The sequence below is a fragment of the Pocillopora damicornis genome, chromosome 10, assembly GCF_964200805.1.
Source record: "Pocillopora damicornis chromosome 10, jaPocDami1.2, whole genome shotgun sequence".
In the NCBI taxonomy this organism is placed as follows: Eukaryota; Metazoa; Cnidaria; class Anthozoa; order Scleractinia; family Pocilloporidae; genus Pocillopora; species Pocillopora damicornis.
In genome coordinates, this window is record NC_142679.1 from 16,177,714 (window position 1) to 16,200,370 (window position 22,657).

General features: G+C 38.6%; 1 protein-coding gene and 1 long non-coding RNA gene across 4 annotated transcripts in view; one reads left to right on the top strand and one right to left on the bottom strand.

The window, feature by feature from the left end:
- The window catches only part of LOC113679300 (atrial natriuretic peptide receptor 1-like), a 43,008-nt gene extending 23,301 nt beyond the window's left edge, over positions 1 to 19,707 (top strand). For all 3 annotated transcript variants that reach the window (XM_089185864.1, XM_089185863.1, XM_089185862.1), the window contains exons 6-29: positions 232 to 318; positions 913 to 1,065; positions 3,068 to 3,375; positions 4,125 to 4,434; positions 5,069 to 5,457; positions 5,868 to 6,003; positions 6,585 to 6,668; positions 7,123 to 7,302; positions 8,407 to 8,482; positions 8,620 to 8,719; positions 9,109 to 9,183; positions 9,323 to 9,400; positions 9,756 to 9,860; positions 10,103 to 10,174; positions 10,405 to 10,570; positions 11,266 to 11,424; positions 12,007 to 12,190; positions 12,668 to 12,808; positions 13,512 to 13,635; positions 14,195 to 14,263; positions 14,670 to 14,844; positions 15,717 to 15,815; positions 16,409 to 16,500; positions 17,564 to 19,707. In XM_089185864.1, the coding sequence (XP_089041990.1) occupies positions 232 to 318; positions 913 to 1,065; positions 3,068 to 3,375; positions 4,125 to 4,434; positions 5,069 to 5,457; positions 5,868 to 6,003; positions 6,585 to 6,668; positions 7,123 to 7,302; positions 8,407 to 8,482; positions 8,620 to 8,719; positions 9,109 to 9,183; positions 9,323 to 9,400; positions 9,756 to 9,860; positions 10,103 to 10,174; positions 10,405 to 10,570; positions 11,266 to 11,424; positions 12,007 to 12,190; positions 12,668 to 12,808; positions 13,512 to 13,635; positions 14,195 to 14,263; positions 14,670 to 14,844; positions 15,717 to 15,815; positions 16,409 to 16,500; positions 17,564 to 17,812 (3,611 nt within the window). In that variant the 3' untranslated portion in view covers positions 17,813 to 19,707. The remainder of the gene's footprint in view (positions 1 to 231; positions 319 to 912; positions 1,066 to 3,067; positions 3,376 to 4,124; positions 4,435 to 5,068; positions 5,458 to 5,867; positions 6,004 to 6,584; positions 6,669 to 7,122; positions 7,303 to 8,406; positions 8,483 to 8,619; positions 8,720 to 9,108; positions 9,184 to 9,322; positions 9,401 to 9,755; positions 9,861 to 10,102; positions 10,175 to 10,404; positions 10,571 to 11,265; positions 11,425 to 12,006; positions 12,191 to 12,667; positions 12,809 to 13,511; positions 13,636 to 14,194; positions 14,264 to 14,669; positions 14,845 to 15,716; positions 15,816 to 16,408; positions 16,501 to 17,563) is intronic.
- Positions 15,624 to 17,878, bottom strand: LOC149039120 (uncharacterized). The gene is made up of 2 exons (XR_016180665.1): positions 17,484 to 17,878; positions 15,624 to 16,864 (listed from the first exon to the last, which is right to left on the bottom strand). It is a non-coding gene; the product is annotated as an uncharacterized LOC149039120 (long non-coding RNA).
- Positions 19,708 to 22,657: the final 2,950 nt, after the last annotated feature.

A 22,657-nucleotide genomic window follows, 5' to 3' on the forward strand; every position in this document is an offset into this window, starting at 1 on the left:
TTGTTTCTTGGTCCTCCGAGGTTTTATGGGAAACAATCTTAAAATAACTTCAGTGGCATTAATTATGAGCGGTTTCACGAACTTGGACGACAGACGCTTCCTTTTCTTTCCCCTTTTCGAGGAAAGATAATCATACTTTATCTCTGTCTCTCGGTGGAAATCTTTTATTTTCAATCATACATGCATAAACTAAATATTGATTAACCTCCAAATCATTTTCATATCTTCGAGGTATTCTTGGCTATGACCGATATATCAACAAAAACGGCGATGCAGATTTCAGCGTGGTGCTAATGGATTATCGAGAAAACAATAATGGTAAGTATCAGGAGAGAATGCCTAACTGTTAGGGGAGATCAGATGGGGGGGGGGGGGGAATTACGATTTAGATTCGGGGTGGGTGGGAATGGTCAGTTTTGGGAGAAATTACTCCTTGATCACTCGCTGTCTAGTTTGTTAACCTCCTTTTTACTCTAAACACGATGAAAAGGGTCGCCCTGAGATTACTGAGGAAGTTCTTATACCGCTAAATTTTCCGTCAAACAATCTTAACGAAACGGGCAAAAGGCACCAAATGTTGTCTTGATTGTGAGTTTAAGTATGTTAGTAACCGCAATAGAGAAAGGGAATGAACAATGTAATCTATACAGGTTATGAAAATATTTCATTTTGGCACACAAACGACAGAAAGCAGATAAAAAAAGTGAAATATTTACCGTTTGCCCTTTGAGGAGTTAGGGTCAGAAATAGGTTGTATCGACCTCACTGAAACTAAAATGATCAACCACAACATCCCTTCCTTTTGCTTGTATTTTTCCAACAGAACAGCCCCCGTTCAATACAGCATTAAAGAAGAAAAGAATATCAAAATATTTATTGAATACTTATCTAAGCGTTTTTTTTACTGTTCAGGAATGTTCCAGCAGGTTGGAGAGTTTGTTGTTGACAAGACAGGAAAGTACAAGCTTCTCTTGAGCAATGACTCAATTATTTGGCCAAATAATAGTTCCGCCCCTTCCTCTGATGTACTGCAGTGCAGGTCATGTGACGCCAGGTGCTATAACGGTAAGGCTTACAGTTGTTCATAAGCCGTTTCCAAAACAACCAAAAACTCTCTCTTAAAACGTGAATAAGAGTGATGTTCTTCAGTTTGAGGTTGAACAGTCTGCCTCAACTTAAAGATGAGGTTGTTTAGATCTCGGAAATGACCTATTGAAACAGTTCTGTTTGATTAATTTCAGCATAACACTTTCAAACTTTGTACTCTAAAAGTTGATTTTTCTTTTAATGTGATTAAGAAGTGTTCAGCCATACATTAGTGCCCCCTTCCTGCGAGTCATCTGGGTGACAGGCTGTCAGTGTGTTTTCTGTTTGTGAGTCGTCCTTCTCTATGTGTTTGTTGCTTTTCGCAATGTTCTGCTCGCTAATATCTACAATTTCTTCCATCCTTTCCTCCCCTTATCTAACCATCTATTCATCTAAAAATCCGTCGAAACCTCTGCATCGCCGATGCTTTTAGCGCCTTGGGCCGACGTCCCACTTAGACGGCTTTTATACCCAAATGTTTCGGGAATCAATCGGCCCCATGGGCTTGACAACCTGCTCAGTCAACTCCACGGTTGTTCGAAGCAGGATAACGCTATCCACTGGATAAATCTCCTTCCAGTGAATAGCGCATTACGTTTTGTCACTTTTTATCGTCAGAGTAGCGGTTTACCCGTTGGATAGCGTTATCCACCCTTTGAAAGACTGGGCCCAGATAATTCAAATTGTAAATATAGGCTTTAACAACAGTTTCTGTCTTGATAATTGGTTAAATAAATTCCTTTCTACATCATTTACAGGTTTTTTTTGGATTGTTTAAGCAACATAGGTGCTTATAAATTTTAACATTAAAACGTGTTTTTATTTGCTTGCTTTATGAAAATCTTAATTTGCTTAATTTAATTTTCAGGCCTTAATAGTGTTTTATTCGTTTTCGATTATTCTTTTTGCAGTCAGATTATTTATGCTCCGTCGAGATCTGTTTTGGTGCCCAATTTAAATGAGATTTAATTCATCAGTACATTTCGTTATTTTATGTTTTTGGTTTGAAGTCGATACGTAGTTCATGTCTAGTTCAGTATTGTTTGCAGCTTAATTTTGAAATGATGAATTCTAAAAATAATATTGCATATCATTATGGTATCTATCGTTTGCAATTTTAAAAAAAATTTGGAAATCATGCAGAGGGTCTACAGAATCACTGATTAAATTTCGTCGCGGATGAAATACCGTTTTAGATTATAATCGCGCGTAACGACAATTCTGTTGATTGCATATTGTTCCGGAAAAATTCAATTTGCAAAACTTGAAACTTCACAACAGATTCTATATTATATTACTTAATCAACATGGCATCTCTCAGTTTCAATGACAATGAAGTCTTTTGCCCTCTCAAGAAATTATCTCCCGAGGGAGACATTCAGCTGAAGATAAAGAAAGCCTTGCCATTTATGGAATAATTTTAGGTTTTTTCCACAACTAGCATGAAAAGTATTTAATATGCCCCAAATTCTTATTCGTTACTTCTACTGGTAATGATCAATTTTGTTCACGTAATGGTAATCATTACCGCTGTGAAAAAAAAAATTACCCGATGTTTTCACAGCATAGCTCCTTTATTCAAAGTCATAATGTTCCGGCCTGGTGATAATTGTATATCAGCACGAATTTCGCTTTTACTAAGCCGCCCCCCCAGACCCCCCGGTCACGATAAGTGAATATTACAGGTGTTTTTCTTTCAAATGGTTTTGAAGTAAAAATATTACCTATAACACAGAGGGCAGAATCCTTTCAAACCGAAGCAAGAGATGTCATAATCAAATTCCGTGCAATAGGAATTGAATTTTGTGTGGCTGGTAATGACCTTACACCCACTCTATAACTTCATTGTTCACCTAATTGAAGTGGTTTTTGCAAAATCCCTCTTCGAATATGAACAGTTTATTGAATTTCAAAGCACATTTGCTGCTTTCTTTCGTTTCAAAATTTCTAATTGGGTCTTCCTGTCCTGGTCCATCTACAGAAGGAAATTTAACGATCGGCCTGATTCTTCCTTACTCTGCATCACCTGGTGACAGTCGCGCCCTCTACGGGAAATTCTACGCTTCTGCCATCACTATCGCTGTAGACAACATCAATAAAGATTCCCACCTTCTGCCTGGAATTCGCCTCAGATTCGTATGGGATGACTCAGAATGCTCGGAAGAGAAGTCAATAAATGCACTTATCAGTCAACTCGATAGGAAAGTGGACGCTTTCATTGGATTCGGTTGCGATTGTCACACGCAAGCAAGAATGGCGGCGGCGCTAAATTTGCCTGTTATCTCGCATGTAAGTATTTATTCCTTTCTATTCCTGCTTTGGTAAACAACGAATTTATTTTTTAGAAATTTTCAGACCCATATATTTGCGAAATCAAAGAATATAAGGATAGTGCAGCGGTACATTGAAACTCAACACTTATTCCTGAATTCATGGTCAATTTTTTGAAAGGAGTAAGTTACCTGCCTTTATTCGCTTAGAAATCCTACTTCAGTCACGGATTATTTTTTTATTTGTTTAATTTGTTTAAGCATCATTCACCCTAATTCCATTTTACTGTATGTTTTAAAGTGCGTTATGTGCTTACGTTGTAAACATAAATCAGAAACTACCGCGTTGCGTGAAAAATTTTGCGAGAGGTTTATTTAGCATTGGTAAATTTTTAACGGGTGCAAACTTTTGCGGTTTGACACGACAGAATTTTTTTGCAGGTTAATAATTTTAGCAATTATCTTTATAACGTAAATGCAGAGAAAAACGCACCAACTTAGCTTTTTGGTAAGATGTGAGGGAAATACGTGGTAAATGATTCGTATATGGATATTTTCAGTAGTAAGTTCTCAAGGAGTACAATTTGACATATGGCCTGCGTAAAGATTTTTTCTTTTGACTCTGAGTAGTGAAGTTTTCAGCCTTTTTTTTTCGCCGCGGAATTTTGACAGCGGGAACTTAATTTTAAGATCAAAGGCTATCTACAGAATCGGAAAAAACTGAAACTAGTAACCTAAACTTTATCGTTTTTTATCTTCCTGTTCAAGCTCTGCACATCAAACGCGGTTTCCGATAAACAGCTTTATCCGACCTTCGCACGAACCATTTTCGGTGACAATAGCATTGGTCCGTCGGTGTCGGCGATTATGAACTATTTTAACTGGAACCTGGTCGGAATAATCAGCGAGGAGGAGCACGACTGGAAACGAAGGGCAGATTTCTTAGAGTCTTTTTTGGGTTCCGTTGGAAAAACAGTCACGATGCACAGTAGAGTACCGTATTATCGTTTGTATAAAGCAAAAGAACATGGCGAACAATTCAAAGAAGTTTTAAGTCAAAGCAAAAACAAAGCCAGAAGTAAGTGTAAAATCTTTCAATTCGCTTACGCTAGCTCAAATTTGTTAAAACAGGTTTGGGTCAGAACGCGAAGAGCGAGGCGCGTGCATGCCAAAACTGCGCAGACGTTTTTGAAGCGTTCAAATCCCTCAATAAAATACCATGAAATGGGCGGCTGCGAAGAGTATAACTAATGAAATAGAACACGCCCATGTAACTTGATCCACTTCAAGATCATGAGATGAAACTCTGGAGGAACCACATCAGTTTAGTAACGGGTGAATGAAATTATGAATTGACTGTTGGTATTAAAAATGAGGACTCAGTGGTGTTTAGTGCGGTGGTTTCCAGATCATGTGGTCCAGCTTCGAGCCCAGGCTGAGTAATTGTGTTGTGTTTTGGGACAAGATACTCAACACTCACAGCGCCTCTCTCCACCCAGGAGAGTCTGAGAACTGTCTTGTGAAATCTGACGAAATGATGCGGTGGACTGGTATCGAATCAAGGGATGAGACGCAAGACTGTTAGTCGCTTCAGGTCGCTTTAAGGGTAGAAAGGGTCCTGTGACTTTTGAGCAGACCCTTTCTAAGATCCTATGAATTCTTTCCTTTTTTAGGTTTGGTTCACTTTTGAGAATTTTTTCTCTGTTTTTCAGTCATTATACTTGCCGTGGAACAAAGACTTGTGAGAGAGGCAATGTACTATGCCTTTAAACTGGGAATGAACAATGGAGATTACGCCTTCATTTCTTTTGTATTGGATCCTGTCCTGGTTCAAAGATATGCAGCAAAACCAAGTCTTTTGTTTGATGGCATGTATGCGTCAACGTTGACGGATTCTCTCTCCGAGCAAGAGAAAAAGGAGTTTTACGACGCGTACAAATCGATGTTACTCATGGTTTTTAACACTCTGAAGATTGAGGAGTATGAGAATTTTACAATTGAAATGAAACATCGGATATCTGAGCCGCCATTCTGTAGTGATGTTTACAAGGGATATCAACTGCTTGGAGGAACTGTCAAGTATCCAAATTTTAACAGACCGGTATAAGTATTCTGGAAATGCAGATTTTATTATCACTATTATTAAGAGGAGGGGAGAGTTAGTCAGTCATAATGTCAATAAGTGAGCAGTTGAACAGTTCCAATTATTTAAGGTACAGTGTTAAAGGATTTGTGTTTTCAGCGTGAACATTTGTATTCCCCCTGTCCAAAATTATTAGATCCACCACTGGGCGCGAATTAAACCTTTATTTTTTTTCATCCATTACAACACTCTATTGTCTGGCTGCGCTTGACAGTCCAAGCGTTTTGCATTTACTATCTGATGATCATAAACCAAATCTCAAGCTTCTCAGGACAGATCAATAAACCAGAGTAAATTCTTTAGTCAATCGTAAAGAGGACTTTTACAGTGACACGTCTCTAATCTATTTGTTGTTTTCCATTTATCAGGCCCCTATACAGACGGCTTACCTGTACGACGCGACGTATCTGTATGCTATTGGAGTTAATAAGACAATTTCTGAAGGAAAGAACGCTACTGATGGTAGAGCAGTGATGAGTGTTCTATATGGCAAATCATATTCCAGTAAGTAGGACCAAGCAGAAATGACTAGATTTGTTTTGGACTGCCGTGCAACCAACCATCTTTGGTCGGTCGGGCTACGTTGAACCTTCCTGCAGCTAGCTGCATGGATTTACAAATGTGACGAACTTCGGCGAACATTACGCCGAACGATGTAAACGACAAAGACAAATACCAAAACGAAGATTTGCGCGACAACCGTATGGATTGCAACGAGGACAGATACTACGACGTCGGCTATACTGATTACGACTAATACAACAACGACGACTCGAGCGACAAAGAGTTTCGAGGCCAAAAGATACAAAGACCTTAATGAAGAAAATTGCGACGACGACAACTCCAGGAGCTAACACGATTACGACGTATTCTCAGACGACGACAATTAGGACAAACTAGAGCCCAACATTCAATGTTTTGACCACGAGACGTTGACATGCATAGGACCTCTATAACCCTTTACATTTCTTCAAAATCAGTTAACCTTTTCAATCAATTTTAACTACTCCAATCTCAACGTTACCAGCTCACAATTATTCGCTAACTGTTTCACAAGTTCACGCACAAGCGTTTTTTCCTTCCAGGCATTCTTGGCTATGATATATTTCTCGACAAAAACGGAGATGTGCAACACAATCTCACAGTAATGGACTTCAATGAAAACTACGGTATGATAGACCCTCTTTTACTTAAAATTTTCAGCTTCCATGAAATATGTCCGAACTATTTCACTCCTTCCGTTTCGCTGAAAAAGTCAGGGCGCTTAAGCCAACCATCTCTTTCGCATGATGCTGGCGCTCTCTTGCGTTTCGTTGATTGGCCAAAAGTGGAGCAAGTTTGCCCAAAGATTGCAATCATGAGGAAACGTCTACCTTGAGATACACATTTTACACACTGAAAACAGAAAAATGAACTATTTAACCTCTTATTAGGGGCTCGAGTGTCGACGGTTTCAATTCATAGAAACCTCAATCGTTCGAAGAAGTAAATGGAGAAATTATGGGAAAGCTGCCGGATTATTTGCTTCGGTTTAAGTATTTGACAAAATCGTCTGGAACCAAGACGAACTTTTGTCTTTAACTGTATTTTACTTGTGGACGTGTTGTTTCTTTCATTATTTAGAGGAGCCAAGATTTGAAAACAGAGGAATGTTTAAAGTAGAGGATGATAAAAACAACACAATTTCTTTCGACCTGTATCCGAACGCCACCATTTCGTGGATCAATGACAAAGCTCCTGTTGATGCTCCAGAATGTGGTTTTGAAAATGAGAAATGTCCCGTGGAGGTGAAAAAAAAGCTATGTAAGTTACAACTATTATGCAGAGAAGTAAAACGCATAGATGGCTTTACCATTAACAAAATTGTCTATTTTTATCATATAAACTACGGTGTTATACAAGGATTTCCAGCCCTGAGAAAAGCCGTAACTACACACTTGAAAAAATGCGGTATTTTTTCACGTGTGTTTGATATCGCCAATCAGCTGCTGACACCTCACCCACGACACTCAGTCAAGTTAATGAACGAACGGCAAAGCCTTCACCATTCTCAATCCAAGGTCGTTGTCAGAATTTTTTCAGATTATGGCTGCTAAAAAAAAAATAAATAATCCGTATCGCTTAATTACAGACAGCGACGTTCAAACTTTTCCTAGAAGTAGAAGAAAACCAAAATACGAAAAGAAAAACCGAAAGACCTTGGTAATGGTATTTCCCGCCACTGAGAACGAAAATCGACAACTGGAATTAGATTTGCCACAGGCGGATGTTGACGTGTACGTGAAAGATTTCTTTGGTCGGGAAGGAATGAGTCAATAACTGAGAATTTTGTACATTGAAAATTAGGCCCATTGTTCGTATTTGTCGTGATTCAACGCATATGTTCATCTTGAGCGCGCAAACGCGCTTTATTCGGAATGTCGATCCTTTCGTTTTCATTCATTAATAAAGTCGACTTTTCTCGTCGGTAAAATGCTTTGGGCCTATATGATAAACAAAATAATACATGGTTGCTTGTAGATATGAAATTTCTAATCTTGTATTCAACTCGAAGAGAAATTCCATATCTAGGCGCGTTCATATATTATTCTCTATTTATCACATGAAACAAATAGATTCCATGTTGCCGTGGGTCTGTTTAGTAATAAATCACAAAAGACGCCAAAATGTGGTGAGAACATCAGTGACACAAACGGCTGCGCCTCGTTGGTCCCTTTGTTGTTCTTACCACAGTTTGACGTCATCTGTGATCTATAACTGAACATACGCACGGTAACACGGAATCTATTTGTTAAATGTTGAACGTACCCCTGTACGAACGTACCTCTTGCCTTCCTTGCTGTGAGTATTTTTATTTTGCAAGTTCAAGAGAGTTCATAATAAAGTAAATTTTTATTTTTTTTACAGCGGTGGCGGAGATAGTTTCCATTTGTCTTGGTGTCATGGTGGTAGTCATTCTGATTGCTGGGGCCATCATTTACAGGTATAGTAAGATTGTTTCTTCATCATTTTGTAATCATACTCGGTAGGTGCATTTATTTATTCTGTGATTGATTTTTATTGAGGTTCTGTGATGGAACGAATGAAAACGTTTTGATTTTATAATTATTTGTCTCACAGAAAACAGAAACTTGAGAAAGAACTCGCGAGCAATTCTTGGCGAGTGAGCTATCAGGAAATTTCTCTAAGAACGAGACAACCAGGATCTCTACGCAGCCAGGTAAAACACAGGTCTAACGGTCGGTAGACCAGTCAGCCGATCATAAACAGGTCGCTCGGTCGATCTTATGTCGACTAGTGAGTGAGTGAGTGAGTGAGTCACCGTCAGTCGGCCAGTAAGTTGTCAGTGGTCAGTCATATTCAGTCAACAGAGTCATTTAATCAGTCGCCAGTCAGTCAGTCCCTCAGTCAGTCAGTCCGTCAGTCAGCCAGTCGCTCAGTCAGTCCGTCCGTCACTGAATCAGTCAGTCAGTCAGTCAGTCAGTCAGCTTGTCAATGAGTGAGTGAGTGAGTGAGTCAGCCTTTCGGTCAGTCCGTCAGTCAGTCAGTCAGACAGACAGGCTTTCATGTGCCCAACTGACTCGTTTCCTGAACTTCACATATTTCTAGGTTAGCTTGGTTTCCACTGAGAGCTTTGATAACCTCAATCAACGCCAACTCTTCACACTCGTAGGCTCTTGGAGGGTGAGTTATTACTCTGTAGATTGGTAGTTCAAATTTTTGACCAGCGCACAAGGGTAGAAAGACATCTTTGTTAGTTAAGAGTAATTCGAAGAAAGTTCTAATGCTGTAAACAACTCGACAAAGTAATTTTTATCATCAGGGCAATACAGTCGCTATAAAGAAAGTCAGCAAGAAAAACTTGGAACTGAACAGGGAGATCAGAATGGAGCTCAAGCAGGTGAGAGTTACAGAGAAGTAACCAAAAAGGTTTGAGTATCTCAAACATTTAGAGCACAATTGTTTAATTAATTTTGACAACTTGGACTGTGCTCTAGACACACGTAAGTCTTTACAAATTGCTAGGCATTTTCTGGATATTCATGTCACGCATTTGCACTCAGAGTGCGTTTCTTTAGTTTTGCATTGCATTGGTTGAGTCTCAAGGGCAATCACAAGCTAAGCAAATGAACGTGAGGTAATTTCAATCCCGGATTGAATTTAATACAATTCTTTTTGACCCCTTCACTCAGTTTGACATTATCAGTAGTTCTTAGAAGAGACGCAACTGTTATATTAAACTAATCATATTGCAGATGCGCGATGTCCATCATGACAATTTGGCACAGTTCATGGGCGCATGCGTAGACACCCCCAACATCTGCATCTTGTTCCAGTATGGACCAAAAGGAAGCTTACAGGTAAACTACGGTAGCCTTGTTTAACTTAAACGAACGTTAGTGTATAAATATTTCTGCTGTTCATCCAAGTTTCCCTCCTCCTGGAGGGTGCGCTTATCTGTTGAAAGTTATAACTCGGAGCTCTCGAGAGCGTAGAGACGTTATTTATATAACTAATATAGCTTCAGGATAGAAACAGAGATCCGTATAACTGTTCTATTGTACTAAAAAAGAGGGTTCTAATAGCTGTAAATTTCTTTTAGGACATTCTTGAAAACGAAGACGTGAAACTGGACACCATGTTTGTGACGTCATTGGTGACAGACGTTGTGAAGGTAATCATATCTGGTCACATGGTTATAGGAGTACTGCCATGAAGTTTTGAGTAGGTTTCGCGAGTTAGAAACTTTTCCAGGGTAAACAAACTCCATCGTTTGCAGACTGAAAATGAAAGACTAAATCTACGGGTTAGAAATTAACGCTTCTTCCAAAGGAAAAACTTCGTCAAATCTTTTAAATGTCTGTCAGAGGTTCCTTCATCTAAACGACCTGTTTCTTGTCATAGGGAATGGCTTATTTGCACAGCACAGACATAAAGTCACACGGGGATCTGAAGTCGTCAAACTGTGTAGTGGATGGCCGCTGGGTCCTGAAGATCACTGATTATGGGCTCACAAATTTCAAGGCAAATCAAGCTGAAAGAGATGAAGGAGATTACGCAAAGTTCTACCGTACGTTTATTGTTTCTGTTAACTCTTAAGGCTAATTCATGCATTCCTTCGCCTGAGGCTTGTTGCATCTTCGAGGCCGATAACCAACACTCAGATAATACTGAACTAGTATCATGTCAATGGAAAGAATGTTCTTCCCCCAATTTCAAAAGGGTTATGAAATGTTTGTAAATAGAATAAGAGATGATGTCCTTCGTTTAGCACGAGTATCTGGCAGAGTCGTTATTCGTGTGAGGTTAATTTCCTCGCCTGAGCGAATATCACTCAAAAACTTTCAATTCTTCTCAGGCTAACGCGGTCGAAAGTTGCCATTGGGCGAACATTCTCACCGACTTTGGTGGTTGGGTCTGGAGCAAGTTTTTTCAAATATGCTCCAGTCTCTTTCCCACGCCGCTGCTTATTCTGATTATTCGCTTATTCTGGTTTGATATAACTAAGCGGCTGGATAAATTGTTCTCCGCCTGGATAGGACTTTGATCAGGCTCCCCTGACAATGTGTTGGTACATGTGCTCTTTTACGCTCCAAGGTCAGAGGGACACTGCGAGAGAAAAGTGTCTTTGTCCTTGTACACAAGACATTGTTCCCGCCATTCTTCGAACTAGGACCTTTCGATTTCAAATTTTCAACGCGAAGTAAACAAGGTGAGCTACTCTTAGCAGATTCTCATCAGCCCAACGTACTGTTGCTCCTTTAGGTTTGATGTGGACTGCACCTGAACTTCTGCGAGCGGGCAAAGGTCAACACGGTAGAGGCACTCAAAAAGGAGATGTGTACAGCTTCGCTATCATTTGTCAGGAGCTGCTGACTCGTTCAGGGCCTTTTGATATGTCTTATTATCACATTGAACCAAAAGGTAATCAACTCTTGCCTTGTTTGATTAACTTCGTCCTCTTTCCCTTATTAGAATTTGCTTTATACTGATTTGTTAGAACTAGGAAGCTTTCGTCTCCGTGTTTTCTATTTTCCCATGATAAACGTTGCCAATCGGGGGAAAACGCTGGAAATAACTGCCTACTAGATTTCAGTAGATAATTTCAAAGTTAGCGATTTTTAAATAGACTTTGTCAAATTTCTGTGGAATAACTGATACAAGAGTACTTAATTTCCGAAAAGAAATAATTTTACATGAAGTAGATTTAAGTGGGAACCTTTTTTGTCGGAACGAGCGAGTAGGGAAATGATCAAGAGGATAAATGTCGGAGAACGGGGAAGAGCAACATCACTTCTTTCCAAGACCCTGCCGATTTTCGCTCACTTTAAGAAACGATAGTCTGAGACGGACTACCGTGTTACTTGCGCTTAACGACACTGATTAGCATGTTAACTATAGAGTTCGCGTTGCTGAACTGTTGATTAAACATCATGAAGTACTGCGAAAGCGCAACGGATAGTCTCATTTATCAGTTTGCAAGGAATATGTTTTTCTGATTCACAGAAATTATCCAGAGAGTTATGATACATGAGAACCCACCTTTTCGTCCGATGCTCAGTAACATTGGGAAGGAATGCGAAGTCCCTGGTTTGATACAAATGACGGAAAAATGCTGGAACGAACAACCCGAAGCCAGACCTGAATTTGAAGATTTGAAGAGACAAATCCGAAAAATGTCTGTTGGAAGGTATGTTCAACCTCAGCCAGTGTCGTAGAATTTGATTTTCCCAAGGTCTCTTTATAATTGTGATCGGAGGCTTAGTGTTATCAAGAGATTATAGACTGTTTATAATGTCTTGGCGTTGCTCCCTTTTTTTTTTAACAATTTATGTCTATACCTATAGTATCACATATTTAGTGCGTCGAACTTGGAAAAATGTTTGTCTCGATCGCGGGCGTACTTTGGGACGTCACACAAGACTTCTTTTGGGGGAATTGCCGTGTAGCATTTCATAGAACGGCTTCTAAGGAATTGTAAGGGGAATTGCCGTGTAGCATTTCATAGAACGGCTTCTAAGGAATTGTAAGGGGAATTGCCGTGTAGCATTCCATAGAACGGCTTTTAAGGCCACTTTAGGCTCCAGAATGAAAAATGGTCTAATTATGTAGGATCTTACTATAAGTAATATTTTATATCAAATATAATAAATTGAAATCGTTTTAGGCAAACAAACATAATGGATAACATGGTAAACATGTTGGAAAAATATGCAAACAACTTGGAAAGCTTAGTGGAGGAAAGAACATCGCAGCTGGCCGATGAAAAACGAAAAACTGAGAATCTCCTGCACAGAATGCTTCCTCCGTAAGTATCCATGTAACAGGTATAAATTCACGATAGATGATGAAAATAACAAGCGGCCAGTACAAGGTTGCAACCGGACACCGCGTCTGCGAAGAGAAGTCATCTCTTTATAATAATTCCAGATAATAGAGGTGTATTGAGTTATTTAGGCGGCCTTAGGATTGAAAGGAACCGCTCATCTTCTATCTGCTATGTTCTTCGTTTTTACGTCTTGGGCAGGATTAGCTATTCCTCTCTGTGTTCCTAAACTGTGACTTTCACTCAAGGAACCGGGGGTTGCTGAAAATACTCTTTGGTTGGTGATGGAGTGTTTGTAGGGAAGGGAAGGAAGTAGTGACACGTTCATTCGCTTCGTAATCCATGATAAGCTTTTTTGAATTTTTTAAAAAGTTTTTATAACGATTTAATGGCTACTAGCTACTCTACAAAAGTAAAGAATAAAGATAAACGATAAAATAAAACAGGCCATGTGGAAGATCTGTAAAGTAGTCCTTGACCCCATATAGATTATAACAATAAAGCATCCCCTCATTTCTACACTTAAATAAGACTATAAAAATAATATTTTTCCTGGCTTTCGACCTAAATGCTCTTTTTTGAGTTTCAAAGCGAGTGTCCATAGGCAGTTCATTCCATCTATCTACAATTCTAAGACTTTTAAAAAAGTTTCTTTCAGCAAACTTTCAACAACTTTTATTCGCAGACCAGTCGCACGTGACCTTGTTAATGGAAAGACCATAGTGCCGGAAAAATTCGATGAAGTATCGATTTTCTTTAGCGATATCGTCGGTTTTACGTCGTTATCTTCGGAGAGCACCCCTTTCCAGGTATGACAATAGACATGCTTTTTAGGATTATGTACATAGTTATTGTGACTATATTAGGATTTTATGAGCATGTTCAGAGCAAGTTTCATGCGCTCATGGTTCAACTTTTCCCTAAATTATGTATACAGCGACCACGATTTACGATGATGTTTAGAATGATGCAAAAAAAAAAAAAAAAAAAAAATTAGGATTCAGCTTTATAGGCAGATCTCCTCAGTAATAGCGGATCTGCAGCGGAGCCATTATCTAGGGAAATAACTGTAATGATCGGCAGACCTATTTGAAAAGAACATTGCTATTCTGGTGTACGTTCGAATCAAGTGAGGGCCAGCAACACAGGTGACTTCGGTTCCTCCATTACACTTGGTTTGATTTATATATCTATAATTAGGCGCTTGTGTAGCGAATAAAGGCAGATTTGGTTTCCCGTTGTGAATTTGCCTTTCTAATGATTTTGAAAGCCAGTCTAAATTGTTTCATTGACACAGATATTGTTTGAAGCTGATTTCTTGAAATTTGCCGAAATTATTTCATTTCGTCTCTTTTGATCATTTTTCAGGTTGTGGAACTTTTAAATGATTTGTATACTTTGTTTGATGACATCATCAGTAATTACGACGTATATAAGGTGGATATAAAATAAGCTTCGTATTACATGATGTTCATTGGTTCTTGATTATCGAGTACTGCCCATTTGCTAAAAAAAAAGAGGACCAAGTTGTTCAAAACCGGCTGTACCTACCGATATTAACGTGGAAAAAAGCAACATCATTTACGAGATAAAAGGGCACTGAGATGGATTTTGAATGACCAAGAATTGAGAGAACGGGCGAACTTGACAAACTTCGCCATAGTTCTCCAAGATGAAAAGACATTGAATATCTTTCTTTTCATCAGCTACGTTAGTATTCTTATGACGTTACTATGGGAACAACACTTTGGGTGGCAGTTAAAATTGGAAATGAACTGAGCTCAGCTGCTCCAAATATGCCACGTTAATCTTGCATTCGTCTTCTTTTCTCATTCATGCTCAGGTAGAGACAATTGGTGACGCTTATATGGTAGTTTCAGGACTACCAATCCGGAATGGTCATCAACACGCCGGGGAAATAGCAAGCATGGCTCTGCACATGCGTAAAGAGATATATAATTTTAAAATACATCACAGGCCTCGTGAACAGTTAAAGCTCAGGATAGGAATTCACAGTGGTAAGAGAAAATCCGTCAAATTTTGAATTAAAGTTTGTTCTTAAAAAACACTTTGCTCTAAGAACTTACCTCTCTATCGCGATTTCAACAGAACTTAGTGCACCGGTTGATCGAAGAATGGATACTGTGCTATCCACTGGATAAATCTCTATCCAGTGGATAGCGCAGTATGTTTTGTTAACACTTATCCACTGGATAGCGATTTATCCGATGGATATCCGCACTTTGAACAAACTAGACCCAGACGCACACGTCGGAAAGAATTCTTAGTGGAAAACAAAATTAACCTGCTCTTGGCGGAGTGAATAAAGAAAACTTCTTCAATGCCAAACACTTGGGCGAAACCCATGACTCATAGCAAAAGTTATGAATATTCAACTTACAGTTAAATGAACTACATAGGCGAATTTTTAAAACTGAAGTTATAAATTATCCCTCCTTTTGACCAACTAAAGGACCCTTGCTGGTTTTCGCTTAATTTGAAAAAAAAAGAAAGTTAACCCTTTAACTCCCATGACGAAGAGAGAAATTCTTCTTACAATATCAATGCAATATCAAACAGACAAGTGAGGAGAATAAAGAAGAAAACTCAATCAGAGGACTACAAGTTGATCCAATACCAAATTCTCCAAACTAACATGATAAGAATTGTGTGGCTGAGAGTAAGGAGAATTACTGATGAGATCTTGGGAGTGAATGGGTTAAACTTGAAGATGCCATTCGACGTATTTTATACTTTTAGCTTTTCACTAGCTTAGCAACAGCAGAATTAAAAAATAACGCTATCCAAGTTTATTAATCCGGTTAATTCGAATAATAATATTACAAACGGTAGATAATCGTAAGTCTGAACCATCAATTTTTCTGATCAGGACCTGTTGTTGCGGGTGTGGTCGGTAACACTATGCCTCGTTACTGTTTGTTTGGTGATACAGTAAACACTGCCTCTAGAATGGAATCCAATGGAGAAGGTGGGTATATTCATCATTTTAGGGATGGTAAATGAAGTCCTCTAACGCTTAGTCCATGCAGGAATAATTTTGTTGGCTTTGTCAATGCCTTATCTATTTATTTGTCTGGACGTAAGGAAGGAGAGTCGAGCACACGGAATCAAGGCGACAGTAAACCTTTTCTGGAGCAATATTGTGGAACGAAAAACTCGTCTTTTTCAACTGCCGTTTTATGGAAGTCCCATGTATCATACTGCAAAAAGGCGTTTCTGGTGAGAAGTTAGGGGAGAAGCTAGAATTTTGAATATAGTCTCGAAGTCGCATGGTGTCAGACCCAGACTATCTAACCAAACTGTCATGTCGAAATCCGTGATTTTTACTGGATGCAGGCCTTTCAATTCAGTTTTTTTCAATACGTTTTGCACTTCTTAAGGTTTGTAGCCCTCCTCTCTGGTTTCAGGCTCCTCGCATTCCGCTACTAGCGGCGTGTTTGCCCTTATTTTGTGCTCGCGGTTTGCCAGCTTTTGTTTGTAATTTGAATGCCTCATGGCCTGACCTGATGGCTCGGGTATCTTTTAGGTTTACTTAGTAATATGAAAACAATTTGCTTTCAGCTCTTAAGATTCATATCAGTCCGGACGCCAAGAATCTTCTGGAATCTCTTGGTGGTTATCACATTGAAAGGAGAGGAGAAGTATTTTTAAAGGTAGCTATACGTCAATCTTCTCGCAAAATCTAATGTGACTCTAACAAACAGTTACAATACAAGGCCTTTCTAAATACCGAATTTCTCTGAATGAGGGCCTTCCCCTTAATTGGTCACTTCCGCTGGGTCATGTTCTAAATATTAATTTCATAATTCATAGTAATACGTCTTCCTTAGTGTAAATACATGTATTGTGGTGGGCGGTAGGTTTTGCAGTTCCTTCAGTTCTTTTACCCTCTTCCTCTTCCCCCGATACGTCGTGTCTTTTTATAGTTGCCTTAATCTTTCCGGCTGTACAATTTTTCCTGTGATGTCCCTCAGGTTAATCTGTTTGATGTGTTCCTGTGTTTTCTGAATTCAATTCCTGCAAATGATTTTACCTCTTTTCATTCACATCACTTCTCGCGCTTAGTCATGCGATGTTCGAAAACACTTTTTTTAGTTATTGTGTTACTGAATGATTCTTTTTGCGTGCAACAGGGCTAGGGTCAGATGAGGGGTTGAGCAGTTTCTAAGCAACCTATGCGGGGTTGATGCAAATGAGTTTGAGTGTGTGTCCTTCATTATTTGTTTGACGTAGTAGTCGGAAAAATATTACAATTTATGTCTTGACCATCTCCTCGCCCAAAAATGGCTTTCCAGTTTTTACGGGAGGAAGTTTGTTACGGAAGAAGGAAAAAATTTGTCATCGTCGAAATAGCTACATTGCGTATGTGATCTTAAGGCTACTTCTTAATGAAATGGTGAAAGAATCACGAAAAAATTAAGATTAACAATACTTTTTTATGCTATTTTCCCGAAAAGCGGCGAGAATACGAATTGCACTTAAATCATTAATATGTGAATAGGACTAGATGGTTTTCGTCGCAGATAAAAGAAATCTTATCAGTATGGAGGGAAGTTGGGAACTAAAACGAAGGGTCCTCTTGGTTTTTTATCTTTTCATTCTCGTTCCTTTTTTTTTTCACAACTTAAAAACGTACCATTCAAACAGTCACTCCACTCTGTGAGGCTCCTGTGGTTTCATGGGAACCCCTTCACAAATGATTCCTTATCCTTTTAGGGTAAAGGTACGTGGACAACATTCTGGCTCGAAGGATCTGCTACGCCATTGAGAACGCATCATCATGGACTGAATAAAGAAAAGCATACGGCGCCGCTGGTACACAAACAGGATGAAAAAAACGGCTGGAAATTAGTGAAGGATTTACTGCCAAAACTTGCAAAGCAGTCTAAAAACGGAACACTCCCATCCATCGAACCGTCTCCTTTGCCCAAGCGTTGCGTCCAGCTGCCGCCAATAACATCATGAGCTTTCATCAACGACAATTTGCAGATAGTCTCTCACGGTCTTTGCAACGATTTGCCGACGCAGTCCTCTGCTTGTCAGTTCATTAATTATATTTACAGGATGTTCAAGGCGGAACTTAGTAAGTAAGATAATATATATTTGTTTGGTAGGCGGCTCAGGATGTCTGGAAGCGATGCTGGAATGGACTAATTCATGTATCTCTAAATGGCGCTACACATGGCCATTTGCGAAAGAGAGAAATATTTATTACAACTGACAATTTCCTTGAAAACATTCAACATGTAAAACGCCGACATGTACTTTATTCGGCTCAGATGTCACGGACATGACATATACACTTAAGATTGCTACCATGAAAATGAAATAGTGGTAAACTGATATTTTAAAATAATCGAGATTACTCTAGGCATGAGGGTGACTGCTGTATGCTTCATGCTACGCATCAAACGACGGAAACAACTGGGAAAAATTCAAAATGCTCTGTGTGTTTTTTTTTCTCTTCGGGATCCTTATACCATTCGAGAAAATTCTTATCATACTCAGTCATCAAGGATCGGCTAATGTTTACCGTTCATCAGAGTCTCGTCGATACACGCATAAAAAATACATATTAAAAGATATGTTTAAGATACCTTTTTTCTCTTAGTCAATTCAAATTTATGGAAAAGGTGAACAGCTGTGACAGTAAGCTAATTAACATTTTTCAAAGGGAACGTTTGGTATAGGTTTGGTTCCACTACTAATCACGTTTAAGCTGCCATAGATCTAAGGAAAAAGAAGGATTTGGTAAGTGATTGATCACAATTTAAGTTAAAACTGGTCGCACTCGAATTCCATACTGTCGCAAACCGCCGCGGCAAGGCAAAATTCTTTTGAATCGCTCCATTACAGTTATGTTTAATATGGGAAAAAATAAGCTTTTAATGTATCAGGGTCGAGAATGAGAGATATTTTATTTAACTAGGAACATATTGTGTAAACCGAAATTCCATTATGCCAATGCTTTCGATTTTCTTTCCCTTGAATTTTTCTCGATGATATATCATATCTTGTTTATTTTTTTTCTAGAAGTCAGATGTCTTACAATAAATTTCCTAAGCTTTAGAGTTGTTTTTCTTCCTACTTTAAATCAAACGTTGCGTTTTGTTTTATTTTAAAATCCAGGCGGAATTTAACGCGAAACAAAATGAATAGAATGAAAGAAATTTAGGTGGTAAATGAAATAATAACTGCCAACTTTCTTGGTGGAATCTTATCAGAAATTGATAGCTGGGGAAATACATTGGCGCCTTGGGTTCGCACATAAAGCCATAACTCATTTAAATGACGCTTCCTTATCTCTGTGGAATAATTGCTATCAGTTATTATGACCTTAGCACCTTTTAAATCGTTAATATTTCAACTGAGCGACCACAGTAGAGTTACATCCGTTGTATTAATTTTTTTTTACTACTTAAAATTTCGTTGTTTGCAGTCTGTTCGTCTCTGGTGTTTTTAACAATCCTAATTTAGCTCTTTTATCGACTATACTTTTTTAAAGTAATTGTTACCTTCAGAAATAGTTAAAAAAGGGAGTTTTACACTTAATTCCCAAAAACTTCACAAAATCCTGCATGATAACTACAAAGTTGTTTTCAGACTATCGCACAGCGAACATGATTACTTTTTTTACTGTTCACGCTCCGGTAATTTTAAACGACTTACATAATTAGTTGTGCATATGCTCACATCAGAACCATTAGTAAGAGCTAAGTGTTTGCGGTATTTTAAATGATGAAACACGTTGCATACAATCTTGTATTTATTAAGAAAGAAAATTAGCTTGTCATAAGTTATGAAACATCCAGTATTTGTATAAATTGTAATTAAAGGAGACACTGATATTTTTTACCACACGCATATTTCAAGTTTACTGATGTGTTGTATTGTATGTTCACGATTGATCCGTGTTCCACGAGTTATATGTGAGATGTACTTCACGATCGGACTGTAAGCTCGAGGTATTTGTAGATGCATTTGACTGGCGGGTTCCGTGCTATCGAGCTAACTGCCCAACATAGCAACCGAGAGAAAGAAATTAATTCAGGTAAATTATGAAATTGCAAGGCTTAAATAATCAGCACGGGATTTCAAAGGGGAAGAAAGGGGGAAAAGAGGTACACTGAAAATTAGGCCGCAAATATTTTGCCAAGAGAAGTCAGCAAAAGAAATGGAGACGATAGAGCGAACGAGCTGGCGAAATTTGGCTGTGAATAACTGATCCTGAATGGAGAGATGGAACAATTTACGATCTCTTGAGGGTTCTGTTATAGAGCTCGGTTGGTTGGGGAAAACAAGTTGTTCGGCGGCCTCAGTTGCATGAAAAACGGACTTGTTTGGTTGACCAGGTCGCTGTATAGCTATTCTGCGTTCCCGATTCCATCCGGCTTGGGGTCTTTCGTTTGTTATGTAATCGCAAGGTTGTGTGGCCCGCAACTATAGTTTCTGAGGTCTCGGTAAATCGAGGGAAGCTGTTTTAGTGATAGCTCTGTAAGAAGTAACTTGAAAATGTGTAAAAACAAAAATCGTTTGGCCTGCATAATTTCCTTCAACACGAAGGATCTTACCTCACAATCCTAATCATAATCTTGTTTAATAGTGAATAATAGTGAAAGGGACAAAGATAACTGGGTTTGGAAAAAGTTTACAGATATTTCAAATAACAAACTGAAAAGTTTAAGTTAAAATTTTTACAGATTCACAAACGTTAATGCAGGAAAAACGATCAGCTCAGCCAACCGGTTCAGCCGAAGGCTCACGGAACTGGGTCCAAATTAGAATCAATTTTATAATCAGGCTAGACACTGACAGTTCCTGTTTGCTGATGGTTTGGCTTTGTGCTAGTAATGCTAAAGCTGTGTCACAGGAGTTAAATTCAGAATGGTTTTCTCGTCCGGTTTTCTTTTACTCCTGTGCTTTGACGAATTATTGCACTGCGAGCAGCACAATCTTCATTCTGAGTACGTGACTGGTCAATACGAGGAACTTGCATTCATCAAGTACATTTTGTGGTTTCAACATTAGATGAGAATTCAATCGCGGCCAAACCACGAAATTGAGGAAATTACTGAGTCGAGTGTCCTCGACTTTAAATTTAACCGATTGATCAGATACTCTATTTTCGTATCATTGAGAATCAATCTGCGGTTTCCTGCCCTTCTGCTCTGTTTCTCCAAACCCCGATCAATTTTTTAAAAACCTACATGACGCTTTTTCCGACAAACTCTCTACTTGTTTGGATTGCGTCCTTTGAAATCAGTGTTAATGTTTGTCATCTCTCGCCATATTGGATCCTTTTCGGATTATTATCATTAGCTTGTCGAGGTTTGACTACACCACAAAATAATAATTTCAAGTTTTTTTGCTTTATTCAAAGGGTATTTTAATTGATGCTTCATATAAAACGGTATCCAGTCTGCAGCAGTGTTCCATTTCGGAAACAATATTTTTTGATCCTGGCAGGTTCACTCCTTCACTCTTTCCCTGTCTCTTTTAAATGACTTAAAACTTTCTTTTTCGCTCGATTGACGAAACAGTCAGAGCGGGGGCCAGATGCGTGAATGCTAGAGAAATTAAGAAAGCAGCCAAAAAGGGATGGCAGTTGTTGAGTCTTCTCCTTGAATTTCAAGTTAAAGTTATGACTTGACAGAAAGGCACAGAGGCCTGTCACATTAGGGTTAAAAAAATAAAATCGTTTTTCAGACTCAATCAATCATCATGACAAAACTTTTTTGCGTCGTGCAACTTCTACTGTCACCCTGGTATAGAATTTTCACGTGATCTTCAAACTGTCTAATTCGTGTTGATAGAATCAAATGTCGACTTCGCAGTGTTAGAACATAAAATTTTCACGCGATCTTCAATAAAACTGTTTAATTCGTGTTGACAGAATCAAATCTCGACTTCGCAATGTTAAAACATGTTTACATAAATTATTGTGCATGAAGGTTCAACGCTCATTAATATGCTAATATTGAGTAAAAAACATTTTCGCTGTTTTTCATGGTCATGCAAATACATTTTTGGTTAGGTTTGTGAAGAGAATTTTCTTAAAGCACCTTGAATTGAGAAGATCAAAAGGAGGATTATAGGAACATTACAGATCCTTTTTCAGAGCTTGGGCAAATTGTATCGTGACGGAAGGAAAATACTTCAACCGCCCCCTCCCGCCTCCCCAGGGGATAAATAGCGACCGGTCCTTGGGTACTCCGACACATTTTGGTGTTGTCGGATTGTGCAATACATTAGCGCATGCTTAAAATAAAACAAAACAAACAAAACAAAAAACGTTATCACAAGAATAGCTAAACTCCGGAAAGATCAGGATTCTTTCCAGGTACAACAATGTTTTTTTTTTTTCTTTCAAGTTAAGACGCAATTCCTTGGCGGTCTTTTACTTCTGACCATCTTTGTTTCCTGACAAATGGAAGAACAATCCAAGGTTCAAGTAATGGGCCCTTGGTTCAAGTTCAATTTCACGATAAAAACGTTTTCTGGTTTAAGATATCTTTTAAGAACACGAACTTTCAATTATTTTGAGGTCATTATTTTTTAAAGACTTTTGACTTGGAAGCGAAAGCACACTTATCCAAAATTTATTTTCATTTTTGTATGATTCTCTGTTCTTTTTCAATATATCGTACCTTTTTGTAATTTCTTATATAATGTTGCTTATAATGTTAGCGATTTGCTCGAAAATTAATTTGGAAAAACTCCCTTGAAATTCATTTTGAAAGCGCATTTTTCACGTATTTGTGCATGCTGTCAGTTTTATTTTTAGTATTTAAACAAACAAAACTTCCCCTC